The sequence below is a fragment of the Canis lupus genome, chromosome X (genome assembly GCF_048164855.1).
Source record: "Canis lupus baileyi chromosome X, mCanLup2.hap1, whole genome shotgun sequence".
NCBI lineage: Eukaryota > Metazoa > Chordata > Mammalia > Carnivora > Canidae > Canis > Canis lupus.
In genome coordinates this window covers 105,039,547-105,059,424 of record NC_132876.1, presented here as the reverse complement: position 1 = coordinate 105,059,424, position 19,878 = coordinate 105,039,547, and the positions used below count along the sequence as shown (strand labels likewise).

At 45.8% G+C, this 19,878-nt stretch overlaps 1 protein-coding gene and 1 long non-coding RNA gene across 9 annotated transcripts in view; one reads left to right on the top strand and one right to left on the bottom strand.

The window, feature by feature from the left end:
• Positions 1–2,953: 2,953 nt before the first annotated feature.
• PCYT1B (phosphate cytidylyltransferase 1B, choline) overlaps positions 2,954–19,878 on the bottom strand; it is a 131,249-nt gene continuing 114,324 nt past the window's right edge. For 7 of the 8 annotated variants that reach the window (XM_072817481.1, XM_072817475.1, XM_072817477.1 and 4 more), the window contains one exon: positions 2,954–6,768. In XM_072817481.1, the coding sequence (XP_072673582.1) occupies positions 6,556–6,768 (213 nt within the window). In that variant the 3' untranslated portion in view covers positions 2,954–6,555. The remainder of the gene's footprint in view (positions 6,769–19,878) is intronic. The other variant, XM_072817480.1, reaches the window with a different exon arrangement.
• LOC140628271 (uncharacterized) overlaps positions 7,465–19,878 on the top strand; it is a 32,062-nt gene continuing 19,648 nt past the window's right edge. Inside the window, exon 1 of the long non-coding RNA XR_012026575.1 lies at positions 7,465–7,711. This is a non-coding gene — a long non-coding RNA (uncharacterized lncRNA). The remainder of the gene's footprint in view (positions 7,712–19,878) is intronic.

Below are 19,878 nucleotides of genomic sequence, written 5' to 3'. Positions count from 1 at the left end.
CAAATGTTTCTTGAATGCTCCAGACAGGAATGTGCGGTAGGCCTTAAGTTAAAACGCTAATAAAGGCCACAACGAGAAAATGAGTTACTCCAGAAAGGAGCGTGGAGTGTTTTGACACCGGATAACTGGAAGTGAGTTCTAGCTTCAAGTGGCTGTGGTCATCACCCAAGGACCAGGAAAACCAAAAGTCAAAATCCAGACGGAAAGTAGGCAACGATCCTGCCTGTTAGAAACTGTGTTCCTGGGCTTGTTTCAGCAGGAACATATCCGACGACCAAAGACTCCGGTTAGCTGCCCTTTTGGCTTTGCCTTCTTGAGATAGCCAAGTATGAGTGGGAGGGTAGAGATCAGGGCAGGGGCTCTTACCCTCCCTTCGCTACCAGCCATGGCTCCGTGTTCGTGAGTTGAGGACCCAACGCGTCTCTCCTCACGGACCAACTAGCCTATGCTCATTTGGGCCAGACCTCTTCCATTATACCTAGTCCGCGCTTCTCTTGTGGACAAGAGTCGGGAGAAACATTTTAAGCAGGCTCATCATGAGCAGATACAAGAATGTTAAAAAGAGGACCATGAATCTATCTGCATGAGAGTTTCTCACCTCAGGAGCCGGAAAAAGGTTCAAGGGCTTGCGACGGTCATCTTCAGTCACCTGGTGGTAGCGCAACGGCTGCCCAAAGCTGTCCACGTTGTAATCCTCAGAATTTGGGAACATGGTATATCACACGCCAAGAAGGAATTAAAGTTGCGGATGAACTTAGGGCTGAGAGGTTTTCTTGCATTATCCAGGGGGAGCAAATGCAAACACAAGAGCCCTTACGAGTAGAAGAGAAAGGCAGGAGGCATGTTCGAGTAGTGGGATGTGAGAAAGGCCACGCTGTCCATTGCTGGCTTTGAAGATGGAAGGGGCCCACGAGCCGAGGAATGCAGGCAGCTTCTAGAAGCTGGAAAATGCAAGAAAACATTCTCCCCCAGAGCATCCAGCCCCGCCAACACCTTAATTTTAGCCCAGTAGGACCCATTTTGGACTTCCGACCTCCAGAGCTGCAAAATAATAAACCTGTGTTGTTTTAAGCCACTGAGTTTGTCACAGAAGTGGGAAACTAACATGCACCTCTTCAACTTCTTTCAATGATCGTTCATTCTCGGGTGCTGGATATGGAAAAAAAGAATCCCTGACCCTGTTGTGTTCATGTTGGCTTGTGGTCGGACCAGCGAGTGGCATCTTGTCAACACCTGCTGGGCGGAGCATGTCTACCAGGCAGGAAACACTGGTTCCCAACTCGAGCCGTGCAAGCAGTCGTGTCCTGCCACGTGCATGGCTGACGATGACAGGTTTTCTTTGAACTTGGGAGGTTTTCGAGTGACAAGTTCATTTGCAAGTATAATTAGCTGAAAAGGTCCCTGTGGAAAGGATAAAGTATCCCAACTCTTTCAGGTATAGATTCATTAATTCTTTGAAAATGGAAGGTTACATATCAAATATTTTAGTTATGTCTAATCTCTCCGTCAGAACTCTGCTTTTATGAAGACAGTACAGTAACCTGGCACATCAGTTCCTTTCCCTGCCCCCCAAGAAAGAGAATGAAGGTAAGGAGAGCAAAAAAATTGCTTGCAGGAGACATGTCAGGCCTGCACTGCACATATCTCAAGTTTTCCACATCTGGTCAGCAGTGGTTGAGATTCAGCTAATTCGTTTTTTTTTTTTTTCCCCTAGAATATAAGTTAGGGCAGTACAGCTGGGCCTGACAAAGATCAATTAGCACCCACAGGTATTTATGCTTTTAATGATATTTTCAGGTTTTACTGGTTTTTTACCTGATGATTTCTTAAAGGATTCGAGCACTGGCTATGTATTTTGGGGCTGATGACTTGTCATGCTTTATCCAAATGACATTTCGGTGGGAGTATTTCTGTCTGGCCCCTCCTGCTGAATACCTGGGGAAGTTAAACATTCGACTCCAGTGATCAACGAGGACTCCAGTACTAGGGGACTGTGTGTGTGTGTGTGTGTGTGTGTATGTGGTTTGTGTGTAAACATTTTTGATAGCGTACATTTTTATTCCAGGGGTTCTGTTTATTAACAAAAGCTAATTCTCTTCGGGGCAAATATTAGGGTTCTTCAATGTGAATTGTATTATGCTTGAGGATGGATTTTTCCATTGAGAGCATTTCTGAGGCATCACGAAGTCAAGAAGAAACCTGTGGCTGTTACTGTAATTACGACCTGTCGAGGATGTGTTTGATCTGGGTGCCCAAGCCAAGTACTACGGTCTGTGAATAAAAAGCTATTCTGTTTTTAAACAGATTCCCTTGCCGGATACAGGCCTGGCCGCGCCTTCTAGAGTCCAGGCTAACGTTTGGACTGTTGGCATTTCACCCTGAAACCTCACCGGATGGGGTTCATAGGAACTTCCCAGTGGGGCTCAAGGAGAGCCACACCCGCTCCCCTCCCGGCAGGCCAGCCGGGATCCCGATGGGCGCCTCCACCCCCAGTCCCCGCTCCCCTCCTATCAGAGGCGCCCCGTCCCCCAGACGTGCCCCTGGAGGCGCTGGCCCCGCCCCTCCCCTTAGGTACAGGTGTGAAGCAGCCACCAGGTGGCCACAGGAGGCGGTGGGTGGAGCCCGAGGGCCCGCCGAGGTGGGGGTGGGGGTGGTGGGGGTGTGGGGGCACTTCTCTGGTCACTGAGCGGAAGCCCCATCTCTGTGGCCTCATGTGGCCTCATGACCGCATCCCGGCTGGAGAAGGTAGGGAACCCGAGTTCAGAGGCCTTGCCAGGCAGAGAGCTCTCACCACCGCCAGCCCCCTCCCCCATTGGACAAAGGCAGACCCCGAGGCCACAGAAGTGAAGTGGTTTGGCGGGGGCTCAGGGCCAGTTAGCAGTGGAACCCGACGCCGGGTGGGGACCTCTGTTCCGAACGCAGTGGCACCCCTAAGGAACACGACAGGCCCGAGTGCATTAGGCATCCTTTTATTTATAAACAAGTTGGGAATGCTGTGGTGTTCGGGAGCCGGGTGGGTTGGGGAGGGATGAGGGCGGGGGCTGGAGGGCTGATTCCAGGGGTTGGCATAATTCAGCACCAGAGCAACTGCTTGGGCATAAGCTCTTACTTCAACCCAGACGAGTGTTGGTCTTCTTGTATGCACAGCAGTCCTAAGTACGTATGCTCTTCTTATGGCTTTGTCCCAGGACACGTCGCAGTGACACAACAAAAAACTCAAGTCTAGAGAGAAGTAGAAGTTGCAAATGCCTCATGAGCTTATTCTTTTTTTCTTTTCTTTCTTTCTTTCTTTCTTTTTTTTTTTTTTTAAGTCTGATGGCCAAGACTAGTGCTGAATGGATGCCCGAGGAACAGGAACATCTCTGCTCCAAAGGGGCTCATCTGATTCAGCGGAGTCTGTGACCCCATTGCGCGTCTCTCTGGGGTGTGCCTGGCGCTATATCAGTCCTGAAGATGAAGAGAAAACAAACGCACACTCTTCCCGTCCCTCCGTCAAGGGATGGACTCACAGTGACTACAGCCCGAGGCCCGGAGCAGGACTGCACGCCCACAGAGCAGGTCGGAAGGCAGCCTCGGGTCTCAGGGGCTCCCCTCTCGCAGTGGGTTTCCTTCACTTCTCTAAGGTCCTGGCACACGGAGCGGCTTCCCGGCAACAGGCCGCTCAGTGGGACCAGGAGGTTAGAGCTCCCTGGGTTTTTAGCTGGTAGAAGAGCGAACGTTTGACTTCAGGGCCCTGGGATGAGGATGTGGCAGCCGATGCAGTGGGGCGGGGGGCTCCGGGGCGGACACCCACACCCCACCACCCACACTGCCCTTGGGTGGCCGTGGAAGGAAGCCTTTCTTCCTCACCTGTGAGGGGGTGAGCAACGCTTTGAAAGGGAGCAGAAAGTCACTGCTCCCCCTCTGTTCGCACCGGGCCGTCACCTGCCCCCTCTGCCATCCTCCTCAGCGCTGCTCTGCAGTCCTCGCCCAAGCCTCCCTCCCTTTCCAGGGCACGAGGGACCCCTCCCTGCCCCCCGGCGTTTCCGCTCGTCTCTCCGGCCCGCGCATCATTTGTACATCTCACACCCGAGCCCTGACTCTCTCGTGGCCCTGGCTGTTGGCTGGTTGACCCAAACGAGGGGCACCCCCGCCTTCTCCTAGGAAGCGTGTGGGGGGGGGGACCCTGATGGCCCGAAGCGGCACAGGCTGGGCTGCAGAATCCCCGCCCCCACTCCTGTCCGTGGTCTCGGGGCCTCAGGACAGCGGGGAGGTATCGGCGCACACAGGGGGAGAGTTAGGGTGGCTTGCGGGGGGCTTCGGCGCGTCCCCGGGATACACCAGGTGTCGCTCATCCCCATCACCGGCAGCTCGGGTGGCCCGAGTCGAATCCCGTAAGTGGCGCCTGTGGTACGTGGGGTGTAAGGCCTGCCACCACGGAACCGGCCGGTGGAGCCCGCGCGACCCGCCGCAGGCTCGGCCGGGTGACAGTGGGTCTGTCCGCCCTGGGCCGTGGAACAAGCACCAGGAGGCCCTCCCCTCCGGCTGCCCTGACAGCGAGGCCCCAACATGCTCTGGGGGCACAGACTTTCGGTAACGGCCGTCGCTCTCTCCAGGCCGCCTCGGCTCCTCTCTTCGTCCCTCGTTCCCCCACGTCGCCCTGCCTGGCTGTGCTCCTCCTCGCCAGACGGAAACCCGAGGCCTGGCTCCCTGCGCTGAGCAGCGCTCTCGGCCTGGGCCACTGACCGACGCGTCCTCGCGGGCCGCCCTCCGGCCAGCGCTCTTGTCCCCACGCGGGTGCCCAGCGGAACTCTGCAGAGCCGGCCGGGAACGGGGCCCCCGCCAGCCGGCCGCGTGCTTTTGCTTCCCCGTCAACACCACTTAGCTCCAGGTGCGCGGGGAGGTAGTTCGACCCCGACACGAGGGGGAAAGACATGCCACCTTCCTTCCTCGGTTGCCCCACTTGTCACCACAAGGCTAGCTCCCAGGGCTTCTGAAAGGCGGTGTTTCTGCCACGAGACATGCTGAGCTCTGCCCACAGCGGCTGCTTCGGGCCTCTGGCTTCTCTGACAGACGGGCAGGGCCTCGTCTACCTGAGAGCGTGGTTCTACGCCCTGACTATACCTGCTCCTTTCCTACCTGTTAGTGGAGAGCAACTTCAAACAACTCAGCAGGAGTGCTTAGGCTCTTCATCCCATCTGGCAAAACCTAGGGCCGGGGGTAACTACATAACCACCTAGGCCATTTCAATGCGGAGGTCAAACTGAGGTTCCCACGGTGCTCTGGGGAACCCTCCGGGGCCTCCCTCCACCTCAAAACATTATGGGAGGCCATGAGAACAACATACTTGTTTCCTGGTCGGGACAAGACATTTGTACGGGGATCCAGGATGCGTTTTTGACAAAGTGCCCACGTCACAAGGGAACCAGGCAGTCCTTGAGACCCAGGATTGCAGCGGGGTGTTAGGGGAGCACAAGAGCGTATATCGTAAAAGGCTACCACCATATATTCATATTGCGTATGATACACACCCTGGATAGCATATTGGGAGCATACATAGAACAGACACGTGCAGTAGCACCCCTACGGGTATACTATGTGGTTTGGTACATCGAACTGTTCACTTGAGGCCTATGAAATCGTTAACTGGTCAGAAATGGGAAAAGCCATTCGGTAGTTAGCATCCTTTAAGGAGACATCTGCCATCTGCTAAACTTGGAGCCAAAGCAAAGCAGTTCCTCCATTTTATATATATATATATATATATATATATATATATATATATATATATATATATAATGTTTTTCTTTGTTGCATTTCCCACAGATTAAGGTAATTTCTGGAAACCATGAAGTCAAACCAATGATGAGAAAAGGACAGCCAGGACATATTAGGCAGGACATATTAGGCCTTACATGGCATTCTCCTTGACACAAGTGTCCTCTGAATAGGAAGTTACGGTTCATGCTAGATGACCTTTTATATATGTGGCCAAAGCATGTCTTCGTCTATGCACCACATTCCTAGAACTGGAAAGAATCGATGTGTTGCAACATCAGGTCTCGGGGGCTATGCTGAGAAGACTGGAGTTTCTCTTGAACTGGACTACTTCAGAAGCACTTTGCCACCTCTATCGGAAACAGCTTTATTCTGGCAGAGCTTGGGTGGTAGGAGGCAACGTGCAGGGCCCTTATGAGCTGGAAGTAGCAGATTGAGGGAACAGCCGCTTCCATGGGTGGTGTACTTGATAGGGGTGGGTGTAAGGACCAAAGCAGAAGACACCCCACTCAGTGCAAGTCTCCTGGGGGTGCTCTGCACCTTTTCTTAGCGAGGTTAAAGTGGAGTGGTTCTAGATGCTGCTAAGAAGGTTTGTCAAGGTTGTCCGGCTGGAAACCTCCATGCAGAGCCCAAGTCTTAGGCTGAGTGGAGGCTGAGGGAGAGCTGGTCTCCAGGCCTTCCCTTAGCTGAGCTGCAGCTCCTGCAACCATTACCCTTCCAACCCCACCCAGGCGTTCCCGGTGACCCCACCCTCGCCCCAGCCTGTGTGGTGTGGCCCTTGCTGTCTGCCAGCACCCTTTACTTCTCATCCTCATCCCCCTCACTCATGCTGCTGATGGAGGCTGAGGCTGCTTTGGGCGAGGATGGGGGTGAGGCCTTGTTCGGGAGCCACGAGAAGGTGGGCGACGGGGAGCGGGAGGGGGACCGGCTCCTTGTGGGGCTGCTCACAGGGCTCTGCTTCGGGGACAAGGCCTGCAGCATCCGGCTACTCCTCTCCTGGAACATCTGCTTCTAGAGAGAAATGGGAGAAAAGGCAATCTGTTAAGTCAGCCATCTGGGGTGGCAGGGAAACAAAAGGGAAAGGCAGGAGGGAGAGCTGCCACCCCACAACACCGCCACCCCACAGACGTGGCCTACAGTTGATGGCATCCAGGGAGCCATCCTGTGGGAGCAGCCGAGTGAAATTCCAGGCCAGTGAGCCGCAGACACAGAGACGTCCATCTCTGCTGGTTCTTGGGACTGTTTACTCCAGCTATGGAATTTCACTGAGCACTTATCATCTGCCAGGCGAATAGTAATGTCCTAGGTACAGGAGGGCAGTGAGGGGTAAAACCGAAATCCCTGTCCCCCTCCACATGACGAGGAATCACACAGTAACCAGAATGAACCAAATACGTGGATGTCAGGTGGAAATACCGGTTGTGAGAAAAAACAAAACAGGAGGCGACAGCAAACAGGGGTTGGTGGGGGGCAGCTGAGCAGCAATGGTAATGAGGGGGCTCAGGGAAGACCGCAAGGAGGAGACGCTATTGGAGCCAAGCCCTGGAAGAGATGAGGGAGGAGCCGTGTGAATGGAAATCGGGCAAACACACTCCGGACAGAGCACCCTGAGGAGCGAGCACGCAGTGCACGTCCAGGGAGCAGTAAGGAGGCGGTGGTGGTTGGAGTGGCTGGAGTGGAGTCACTGGGAGGGGAGGGGAGGAGAGGAGAGGAGAGGGGAGGCGTGTGGGGGAGGAGGCTAAGAGGAAGTCACCAGAGGAGGGACAGAACACTGTGTCACCTGGGCTCTTGTGGCCATGTGAGAACTTCGGCCTTTACTGTGAGAAGAGAAATGTCGGGAGAGCTCCTGTGCCTCTGGAGTTCGAGTCCGGACTAAGGACCGCTGCCCCTGGCTGCAGTGGGGGGCGCAGGAGCGCGGAGGATGCTGAAGCGCCCACGGCCGGGAGGAGACCAGGTGAGAAAATGGTCGGAGGCCGGGTAGATGTCCCCCCACCCCTTGGTTTCATCAAGGGACAGCAGACTTAAGGTAGAACTCAGCCTTTTTAGTCTTCAGTGGTATGAGTTTTGATAAATGCCCGCAGTTGTGTGACTGCCACCACCATCAGGGTACTAGGGGAGTTCCATCGGCCACCCCCTCCCCCCGCCTCTGGCAACAGATCCTTTTTCTGTCCCTCCAGTTTTGTCTTTTCCAGAATGTCCTCTAAACGGAATCATGCAGTATCACAGTCTGGCTACATTTTGAAGGTAGAGCCCACAGGAATTGCTGACAGATGGGATGTGAGGCGTGGGAGGGAGGGGAGTGACTCCAGTTTCTGGCCCATGGAACTAGAAAGCCAGCAGTGTCCTTTGCCGGTGTGGGGGACTCGGTGGGTAAAGGAGGTTTCGGTGGTAAGACAGACTTTGCAGATTGGGACCCCTGGTGACTACTGCCCGGTGCTTTCAGAACTGAGCCCTCCCCCGACGCTGTCCCCTTCGCCTGCTTTCTGGAGATTCCAGTCCTGGCCTAGCAGTGGTGCCCGCTGACCTGCCCTTCTGCTCTCTGCCTGCAGCTCAGCCCCCCATGTCATGCACGCATATTCCATTCCACCCACTTCTGAGCGCCCTGCCCGTGCTGCGGCGGGGGGGAGGGGGGCACCTGTGCCCTCATTTCTCCCTCGCTTGTCACGGAACCTCAGTCCCCAGCACCTCAGGCCAATCTTGTGATCCTAAGCCAGCCTCCAGAGCTGTTTCTCCTGTTTGCCATTTTAGACTTTTCTTGTCATTTGAGTTACTTTACAAACCATTACAGACCGCCCCCCCCACCCCGGAAGACTAGGTGCTCTACAGGAGATGCTTATATCCAAGCTGGGGCTTCGGTGATGTACAAGAATAGGAGACTGAGGTGGGGAGTAAGCCCGGGGAGCTGGTGGAGGGGTGACTTTCCAAAAAGAGGGCGCTAAGGAGAGAGAGTACAACCTAAAGTTCTTGGCATGACTGTAAGCTGAGTGCCTATGGGGTTGACTGTAGGCCAGGCCTGAACACCAGGAGGATCTGGATTTTTTTCCCTCCCAAGAGCCCCTGGAAGATTTTAACTAAAGGAGGGGTATGATCAAATTTGTGTCTGAGAAATACCTTTGGGTGGGAGCATAAAAGCAAAGAGAGAAACCATAAGGGAAAAGATTGGTGTCCGGCTACGTAAAAGTGTAAAACTTACATACCGCACCCTCCCCCAAACCACCATGAAATAAGGTAAAAGGCAAGTGAAAAACGGGGAAATTCTTGCAACATTTAACTATAAATAGTGGATTTTCTTACATAAAGAGCTTACAAATTAAAAAGAAGAATGTAAAAACATTCATAGAAAAATGAGCACAAGGCTTGGTAGGGCAATGCACAAGAGACTTACAAATGACCTATACAAAATGTTCAGCATCACTAGTAAACAAATGCAAAATAATTAAGGGAGATACCTTTTTTTTTTTTTTAAGAAGGGAGATACCTTTTAATACATCAGATTGTTACAGATTTTTTTAATCTTCCCAGCATGTAAAAAAATTGTTTTATTGAAATGTAATTGACACACAGCACAGTTTAAGGTGTATAGAGTAATGGTTTTACTTACGTGTATGATGACATTATTACCACAATGAGTTAACATCTGCCCTATAGATACAAAAAATAGATCTTTTTCCTTGTGATGAGAACTCTTGGGGTCTACTCTCTTAACTTTCATATATACCACACAGCAATGTTAATTATAGTCTTCGTGCTATACATTGCATCCCTACTACTTATTTATTTTACTTTTTGATCACTTTCAATCAGATTTTTCCTCTTTCACTCCTATGTCTCCCCTGGTAACCACAAATCGGAATGCCTTTTCCATGAGTTGTGGGTTGGTTTGGGTTTTTTTTTTTCCACTTGGGAGATGATGTATTTGTTTTTCTCTGACTTGCTTCATTTAGCATAATGCTCTCAAGAGCCATCCACGTTATCACAAATGGCAGGATTTCCTCCTTTTTAAGAGTTGACTGACCTTCCATTGTATACACATACTGTCCTTTTTCCATTCCATCCATTGATAGGTTGCTTCCATGTCTTGACCATTTTAAATAATGCTATGATTGTGGGGATGCAGATAGTGCTAAGACAGAGTTTTGTTTCCTTTCCTCCCCAAAGTGCAATTGCTGGATTGTATATATGGTGGTTTCAGTTTAAATTTTTTGAGGAACCTCCATACTGTTTTCCACCATGGCCACACCAATTTACAATCCTACCAACAATGCACAAGGATTCCTTTTAATCCATGTCCTCATTAGCATTTGTTATTTCTAGTCTTTTTGATGGCAGCCAATCTAATGGTATGAGGTAATAAGTCATTGTAGTTTTGATTTGCATTTCCCTATTGACTAGTGATGCTGAGCATTTTCTTTTTTTTTTTCAAAGATTTTTATTTATTTATTCACGAGAGACACAGAGAGAGAGAGAGAGAGGCAGAGACACAGGCAGAGGGAGATGCAAGCTCCATGCAGGGAGCTCCACGTGGGCATCGAACCCGGGTCTCCAGGGTCACGCCCTGGGCTGTAGGCGGCGCTAAACCGCTGCGCCACCCGGGCTGCCCCTGATACTGAGCATTTTCTCATGTACCTGTTGGTCCTTTGTATATCTTCTTTGGAAAAATGTCTATTCAGGTACCTAACCTGTTCTTCAATTGGATTATTTTGGGGTTTTGTTATTGAATTGTGTGAGTTCTTTATATATTTTGGATATTCACTCATATCAGATACATGGTTTGCACATATATTTCCCAGTCTGTAGGTTGTCTTTTAATTTTGTTGATGGTTCCTTTTGTTGTGCAGAAGCTTTTTAGTTTGATATAGTTCTACTTATTTTTGATTTTGCAACTTATGCTTTAGGAGTCCTATCCAAAAAATCATTGCCAAGACCCACGTAAAGGAGCTTTCCTCCTATGATTTCTTCAAGGATTTTTATGGTTTCTGGCCTTACATTGACATCTTTAACCCACTTCAAGTTACCTTTGGCAAATGGTGTAAGATAGGGATCTGGTTTTATTCTTTTATGTGTGAATATACAATTTTCCTAGCACCATTACTTGAAGAGACAATCTTTACTCTGAGTATGCTTGGCTCCCTTGTTTGGTCTTATATCTGAGCTCTCAGTTCTGTTCCATTGGTCTATGTGTCTTTTTTTATGCCAGAATTATACTGATTTCATTACTATAGCTGTATAATAAAGCTTGAAATCAGAAGTGTGATGCCTCCCACTTTGTTCTTTCTCAGGATTGCTTCGGGTATTTGGGGTCTTTTGAGGTTTCACATAAATTTTAGGATTTTTTTCTATTTCTGTGAAAAATCCCATTGGAACCTTGATAGGGATTGTATTTAATCTATAGATGGCTTTGGGATAGTATGGACATTATTAATATTCTTCTAATCTGTGAACAGGGGATACCTTTCCATTTTTTTCTGTCTTTAATTTTTTTATCACTATTTTACAGTTTTCAGTGTACAGATCTCTCACCTCCTTGGTTAAATTTATTCCAAAGTATTTTATTGTTTTCATTGCTATTATAAATGGGATCAATTTATCTTTTTCAGATAATTCATTGTTAGTATATACAAATGCTACTTATTTTGTATGTTAATTTTGTATCCTGCAACTTCACTTAATTTGTAGATTAGATATAACAATTCTTTGGAGTCTATTGGATTTTCTGTGTATAAAATCGTGTCATCTGCAAATAGACAACCTTCTTCCTTTCCAATTCTGATGGGCTTTTATATTTTCTTGCCTCATTGCTCTGGCTAGGATTTCAGTAACATCTTGAATAGGAGGAGTGAGAATGGGCACCCTTGTTTTGTTTCTGACTTTAGAGGAAAGGCTTTGAACCTTTTGTCATTAAGTACCATGTTAGCTGTGGGTTTGTTATCTACAGCTTTTGTTATGTTGAGGTATATTTGTTTTGTACCTAATTTGTTAAAAGGTTTTATCATGAATGGTTATTAAATTTTACCCAATGATTTTTCGGTGTCCATTGAGAGGATCATAAGATTTTTTCTTACATTCTATCAATGTGATGTACCATAGTAATAGATTTAATCACACTTGTATCCCCAAAATAAATACCACTTGATCATGGTAAAATATCTTTTTAATGTGAATTCTGTTTACTAATATTTTTTAAAGATTCCAGAGAGAGAGAGAGAGAGAGAGAGAGAGTGCGAGCAAACACATGAGTGCCCATTTGTGTGGGGGAGGGGCAGAGGGAGAGAGGAAGCAGGCTCTGCTGAGTGTGGAGTCGGACAGGGGCTTGATCTCACAATCCCAAGATCATGACCCCACCTGAAACCAAGAGTCAGTCAACCGAGCCACCCATGTACCCCCAGTTTACTAATATTTTATTGAGAATTTTTGCCTCTATATTCATTAGAGAGAGTGGCCTGTAGTTTTTAGTATTCTTTTTGGCTTTGGTAATGCTGGTCTCATAAAATAAGTTTGGGAGCATTCCCTCCTTCCATTGAGGAGTCTGAGAAGGATTTACATTAATTCTTCTTTAAATGTTCAGTAAAATTCACCAGCGAAGCCATCAATTCCTGGGCCTTTCTTCTGTGAGAGATTTTTGATCACTAATTCAATCTCCTTACTAGTAATTGGTCTGTCACATTTTCTTCTTCATTCTGATTCATTCTTGGTAGGTTGTATGTTCCGAAGAATTTTCCATTTCTTTTAGGATTATCAGTTTGTTGGTGTATAGTTAACAGTAGCCTCTTAAGATCCTTTGTGGCATCAGTTTTAATATCTTTTTCATTTTCATTTGTAGTTTTGTTGATTTGGGTCCTTTTTTTCTTGGTTTGTCTAGCTAAACATTGGTCAATTTTATCTTTTCAAAAAACCATCTCTTAGTTTGGTTGGTCTTTTCTATTGTGTTCCTAGTCGCTACTTTGTTTCTGACCCAATTTCTATTATTTCCTTCCTTCTGATAACTTTGGTGAACTAAAGTGAACTTCTGTTCACTCTTTAGTTCCCAAGGCATAGCATTAGGTTGTTTGAGATCTTTCTGGTTTCCTGAGGTAGGCATTTATTGTTCTGAACTTCCATTTTAAAAAATTTGAGAGAGAACGAAACGAGCAGTGGGGAGGGGCAGAGGGAGAGAAAGAAAAAGAAGCACGCTCCCCACTGAGCAGGGAGCCCAATATGGGGTTTGATCCCAGGACCCTGAGATTATGACCTGACCTGAAGGCAGACACTTAACCCACTGAACCACCCAGGTGCCCCTGAACTTCCCTTTTAGAACTGCTCTGTCTGCACAAGTTTGGTATATTGTGTTTCCATTTTTGTTTGTGTCAAGATACATTTTTGTTTTCCCTTTTTAAAAAAATATTTTATTTATTTATTTATTCATGAGAGACACACACACACAGAGAGAGAGAGAGAGAGAGAGAGAGAGAGGCAGAGACCCAGGCAGAGGGAGAAGCAGGCTCCATGCAAGGAGCCCGATGTGGGACTCGATCCTGGGTCTCCAGGATCAGGCCCTGGGCTGAAGGCAGCACTAAACCGCTGCACCACCTGGGCTGCCCATGTTTTCCCTTTAATTTCTTCTCTGACTCTTGGCTGTTCCATAGACCATTGTTTAATTTCCATGTATTTATGAATTTTTCAGTTTTCCTCCTGTTAATTACTTCTATTTTGAAACCATCATGGCCAGAAAAGGTACTTGGTATGATTTCAGTCTTCTTGAATTTGCTAAGACTTATTCTGTGGCTGAACATATGGTATATCTTAGAAAATGTTCTGGGGCATGTAGGTGGCTCAGTTGGTTGAGGAACCGTTTTTTGTTTGTTTTTTTTTAAACCCAGTCTTGATCTTGGCTCAGGTCATGGTCTCAGGTTCATGAGATCAAGTCCTGTGTCAGGCTCTCCACTTAGCAGAGAGTCTGCTTGAGATTCTCTCTCCCTCTCCCTCTGCCCCTCCCCCTGCTTGTACTCAAGCTTTCTCTAAGTAAATCTTTTTAAAAAATGTTCCATATGTGCTTGAGAAGAATGTGAGTTCTGCTGTTGGATAGAATGCTCTATGTCAATTAGGTCCATTTCGTCTATAGTGTTGTTCAAATCTGCTGTTCCCTTATTATCTGTCTGGATAATCTATTCATTCTTGAGAATGGGGTATTAAAGTCCCCAACTCTTATTGTATTGCTGTTTTCTTTTTTTAGCTTAGTTTTTGCTTTTTATATTTGGGTGCACAAACATTTACAACTACTATATCTTCTTTTTTTTTAAGATTTATTTATTTATTTATTCATGAGAGACAGAGAGAGAGACAGAGACATAGGCAGGGAGAAGCAGGCTCCTTGCAGGGAGCCTGATGCCGGGACTTGATCCCAGGACCCCAGGACCACGACCTGAGCCAAAGGCAGACACTCAACCACTGAGCCACCCAGGTGCCCCGTTATATCTTGATGGACTGACTTCTTTATCACTGTATAATAATAATTGTAAAAGACCTCTTTGTCTCATTTGTACTATTTTTGGATTTAAGTTTATTTAGTATGATAAAATATAGCTACCTCTACTTTTTTGTTTTGTTTTGTTTTTTAAATATCATTTGCTTACAAAATCTTTTTCCCATCCGTTCATTCTCTGTGTATGACTTTAAGACTAAAGTGAGTCTCTTATGGGCACATATCATTAGAAGTTTTAAAAATTTTATCCATTCAGCCATTCTATGTGTTTTGATTGGAGAATTTAATCCAATTAAATATAACTTAAAGCTATCAGTAATAGGTAAGGACCTACTTAGTTTGCCATTTTATTAATAGTTTTTTATGACTGATTTGTAGAACCATGATTCCTTGTTTTGTATCCTGCTTTCTTTTTTTGTATTTCATTGTCTTCTGCTATCTGTATGGTTTGACTTCTTTATCATGTACTTTTGTGTAATTACTACAGGATTTACCCTTGTGGTTACCACAAGGCTTACATAAAATATTTTAAAATTATAACACCTTATTTTAAACTGATAACAAGTTAACCTTAATAGAATTTCTAAACTTTATGCTTTCATCTCCCGCCTCCTCACATTTTAGGTTATTGATGTTACAGTTAACATACTTTTTATATCATGTAACCAGTAATAGATTGTTGTTCTGGTTATTTTTACAATGTTTTCTAACTTTTAAATAGTTTAAGCGAATTACACACCATCATTACCACATTTCAGATTCTAATTTTGACTATATATTTACCATTACCTGTAAGTTTTACACTACCTTATGTTTTATGATGTTCATTAGTGTCCTTTTACTCAAAGAACTCCTTTTAGCATTTCATGTAAGGCAGGTCTGGTGGTGGTGAGCTCAGCTTTGTTTTTAGGGAGGAAGCCTTTATCTCTTCATTTCTGAAAGACAGCTTTGCCATGTATAGAATTCTTGGTTGACATTTTTTTTCCTTTCAATATTTTAGACATATCATCCTATTCTTTCCTGGCCTGAACCAATTGTGTTGAGAAGTCCCCTGATAGTCTCATGATGGTTCTGTGTATGTAATTTACCCCTTTCCTCTCGTTGTTTTCTAAATTTTCTCTTTGACTTTTGACAGTTACGATGTGTATCAGTGTAGCCCTATTGGGGTTTATCTTATTTGGGATCCTTTGTATCTCATGGATTGGGATGTCCATTTCTCTACTCAGGTTTGGGACGTTTTAAGCCATTACTGCTTTAAGTTTACTATCTGTACCTATTCCCTTCTCATTCTCTTTTCCTTCTGGAATTCCCTTAATACAAATATTATTTATCTTGATTGTGTCTTTACGTCCTGTATGTTTTGTCCACTCTTTTTTCATTCTTTCTTCTTTTTGCTACTCTAACTGGGTTATTTCAAATGTCCTGTCTTCTAAGTCACTGTTTTTTTCCTGCATAGCTGAGTCTTTTAAGATTTTAAGTAATTGCTACACCCCACATGGGGGTTGAACTCACAACCCCAAATCAAGAGTTGCACCCTCTACTGACAAGCCCAACCAGGAGCCCAGAGTCTCCTTTTGAAGCTCTCTGTTGAATTTTTTAGTTCATTTTATTTTTTCAGCTCTACAGTTTTTTTGATGGTTTCTATTTCTTTGTTAAACTTATTTTGTTTATGCATCATTTCCCTTTTTAGTTTTCTATGTGTTATTGCAGTTGACTAAACTTTAAGAGAATTATTCTGAAATCTGACCTTAGATAGCCATTTCTTTAATGCCAGTTATTAGAGCTTTAGTAGTTTCTTTTGTTGGTGTCATGTTTACTAGATTTTTTCATGATCCTTGATTCTTTACATTGGTATCTGTACACTTGCATAAGCAGCCTCCTCTTCCAGACATTATGAGTTTGTTTGGCAGAGGTAACTCTTTGCCAGTCCCCTCAGTGTGGGTTTCTGGATATGTTAGCTAGTAATGTCCTTGGGCAGGTGGAGTTTGCTATCAGGGTCAATTTCTGGGTGAGGCCCCTGGTTGAGCTCTGAGGTCGGGGCTATGGCCACTGGCTGAGGATGGTTAGATAAGACTGTTAGTTTGGTTCCTTACCCAAGTGTGACTGTTACCAATTGCCTGGGTTCCCTAGTCAGGCTTACAGGACTTACAGTCAGGCTGGCAGGACTCCATACTAAGCAGCAGGTGGAGCTATGAATTAGCTTCTCTGCCCTCTTGGGGCAGGAGAATGGGCCTACATGGCTTATTGTTCCAGGACCTAAATTAGGCAAGGTTAGGTACTGAATTCCCTGGCTAGAATGGGTCAACCTATTTTGCTCTGCAGATGAAGACCATCACGGGCAATGATCTCTGTTCAAGTGCAACTGTAAGTAGGCCTGTTGGTTGGGATACAGAGTGTTCTGTGTGTTCTAGTTAGGTTCCCTAGTCAGGCAGGCTGAAAATTGTATTCAGTGGGCAGGGCTATGAATTAGCTTATGTATCCAGGCACAGCAAGAGAAGTAGCTCCAAGGCCAGAAAGGCTTTCGGTTTGTGGTTTTGACTCAAGCCCGCCTATGCCACAAGTTCCCTGCCTGAACAGAGCCACTGGCTTTGCTCAGCAGACTATCAGCTCTGCCTGTTGGACTCTGTGCTTAAACGTTTCTGGGCTTTGCAGCTTTCTAGGTCTAATAGCCAAGCTTTCTGTTTGGGTGGTGCTGGGAGCTTTACTCAGCAGTGGATGGGGCTATGACTCATCTCCCTTGCCTGGGTAGGACAGTAGGGCCAGCTTCAAATAGGCCCCCAGTTTTTCCAAATCAGGCCTTCTGGTTGGAGCTGGGGGTGGGGGATGGGGTCAGGAGCTGCACTCAGTAATAGGTAGGCTATGAATTACTTCCACTGCCTGAATAGAGTCTGTGAACCCTCAACACCTAGCACTGGCTTTGCAGGCAATCAGCTCTTGTTGCCATACTCTTGGTTCAACTATGCAGCTTCCCAGTTGTTCTTGCCAGCCTTTCTGATCGGGCAGGGTTGGGAGGTTCACTCAGCAGTGGGAACAGAGGGCTATGACTCGGCTCCCCTTCCTGCCTAGAGGCAGACCAGACCCCAGGGCCAGAAGAATCTCTTTGAGAACCAGAATCAGGCAGACTTGTACTCTGCTGAGTTCCCCAGTCCAACTGTGCCACTGTCTTGGCTCTGCAGATAAGCCAAACCACAAGCTGGTACTACTGCTTGGGTGCTGCAGGTGGGAACTCAGTATGCCAATATCTGCATTGGTTGTTGGAAGCCTCTCCCCCTCAGATTCTCAGTGGCCAATGCCCACAGATTGCCTTGCAATTCCTGTAGAATGAGATCAGAGTGGGGAGCTCTCAAAAAGTGACCTACAATGCTGGGGGAGCTAGAGGTCCACCCTGGACTCTCTCTTCCCACTATAAAAACTGAAGGCTCAGCAGATCCCTCTGTGTAATGTTGGGCTGGCCTGGGTTAGAGGCAATAAGGTCTGCACGTAGCCGCCTCAGCCCCCTATTCTAGGATTCTCTCAGTGGAGTCTTGTCTATGAATAGTTGTTAGTTCTTCTTGTGAGGGGGAGCAAAATCAGGAATGACTTATGTCATCATCTTGGTAAGCTTATTCTCCCAAGATTTTTTTAAAATTTGTAATGGCCTGTGCTGGTAAGGGCTCAGAAAAAAGATCCCACTCCTGTTACTGCTGGTGGCAGGGTAAAATAATGGTGCCTTTCTGAGGAGTAACTGGGCAGTAGGTGTAAAAACTTTTTTCCTGAGCAGATAATCTGAGATGTAAATAAATACTCTTTGGGTACACAGATTTTCATTGCAGGGTCATCACAGACAAAACTGCAAACCCCTTCGGTAGGTTAGAGAAATCTTGCACAACTCTGAGGTGATACTTTAGGCAGCTGATGAAAATCCAGTGCTTAAAGAATATTTAATAATGTGAGAATGTTCATGAGCTACTGCATGGTAAAAATGACTTGGAAAACTGTATGTTCTGCGTAACCCCCATTTTGTGAAACATATACATGCAGATGGAGAAAAGATGGACCCAATATCCCAGTGACTACTCTGGGCAGTTGTACTGCAGGTGATTTTTAGTCTCTTCTCATTGTTTACTTTCTAACAGCTCTGTAATGAACACATGTTACTTTTATCACCATAAGGAAGACAGATGACTGAGGCAAGAAGGTGAGGCCACAGGGCCCTGCCTTCATGACACAGGTAAGAGAATGGTAGAGCTTCAGGCACTTCAACAACTCCCCGCCCCACAGTAAGCTCTAGCCCATTACTTTTTAGGATCTCAAGTTTTCTCTAGCAAACATAATAGAGATGACTTGCTGATCACTAAAAACCTTTGCAGATTTAAAATTCCACAATTCTAAGAACCTACCAATTATTCACCTTCCATTAAAGGCATTGATAATTCTGCCAAAAGACATCCAACCCCCTCAAAATCAAACAAAAAATGCAGTAGTGCAACATCATTACCTTAGAGGAAGGCCATTTATGAGACAAAATCAAATGCCAAAAGGATAGGGTGGCCTATTATTAATAGCGACATTAAAAGAATCCTTGAAATTCTAGCAGTCATTTGAAAATAAGTATTTTTATTACTATAATCTTTAAGTATATTTATAGTGGCAGCCATTAGCTCTCTTGCTGTTAATGGATTGTCAGCATTTCCATTAGAAGCTCACTTTGTAAGTAATCTACAGCTTGCTACTGTAGTTTGACTCAAGCTCATAACTGAGAATATTATGCCTAAGGTAATGCAATAATTTGAATCCTTAATGATAAACAATGGTGTCACACTTCATATAATGTGATATCCATGTAAAACAACTCCAGGTCTCAGTTTGCAAGCCCTGTGATCTGTTTCTGGTGCATTATGATGCATGATTCTTCTGCAAAGGAGTTAAATTGGATCAGGTCAGCAGTTTATAATGAGCTTCCCGGGAAGAAAAGCACTTTAGGAATATGAAAATAAGACCACGGCATGGCATTTTCATAAAGAAAAGGCATTTAAATTGTGTCTGTAACTGTATTAAGATACTTCCATTTATAAAGTTTTCTCCCAAGAAAATAATCCCATTTACTCCTGTCCCAATAAAACTAAGTTTCTACTCCTCCTACAAACTCTTCCTTTTTAAGAACTTCTTCATATCTACTGAGACAGTAAATGTCCTGACAAATGCCTTCCAAGGTTTCAAGATTTCAGAGAGATTCCACCTTAACTGCCACAAAAAGAAATGAAAAATATCCTAGTTACATCTGCTTTGGACTTCTGGTAAGCACTGTGGAATTCAAAGAGTTTGTTTCAGCCAAATCAATAAACAACAAAAACTAACCCTCACAATGCCTGACATATGCCTAGATGCTGTTAAAGGGCTTTAGAGTGTGCAACAATTTCATCCACCCAACAACCCTACAAGGTGGCTGAGGCCACCCAGCTAGGAGGTGAGCTCTGCTCCTGACCAACTCTCTGTAATTAGCCACTTTCATAGTAAGAAGCTTTTCTGTTGACTCATTTACTTGTGCATTTCTTGGAAGACAAATTTTTGAAACCAACTGTTAAAAAGCTTCAAGTAGGAAGTTCAGTCCACAACTGAATTTTATGTTTTGTAAAATCAACATAGTCTTAAACATCAGCAGTGCTACTAAGATGATTATATAT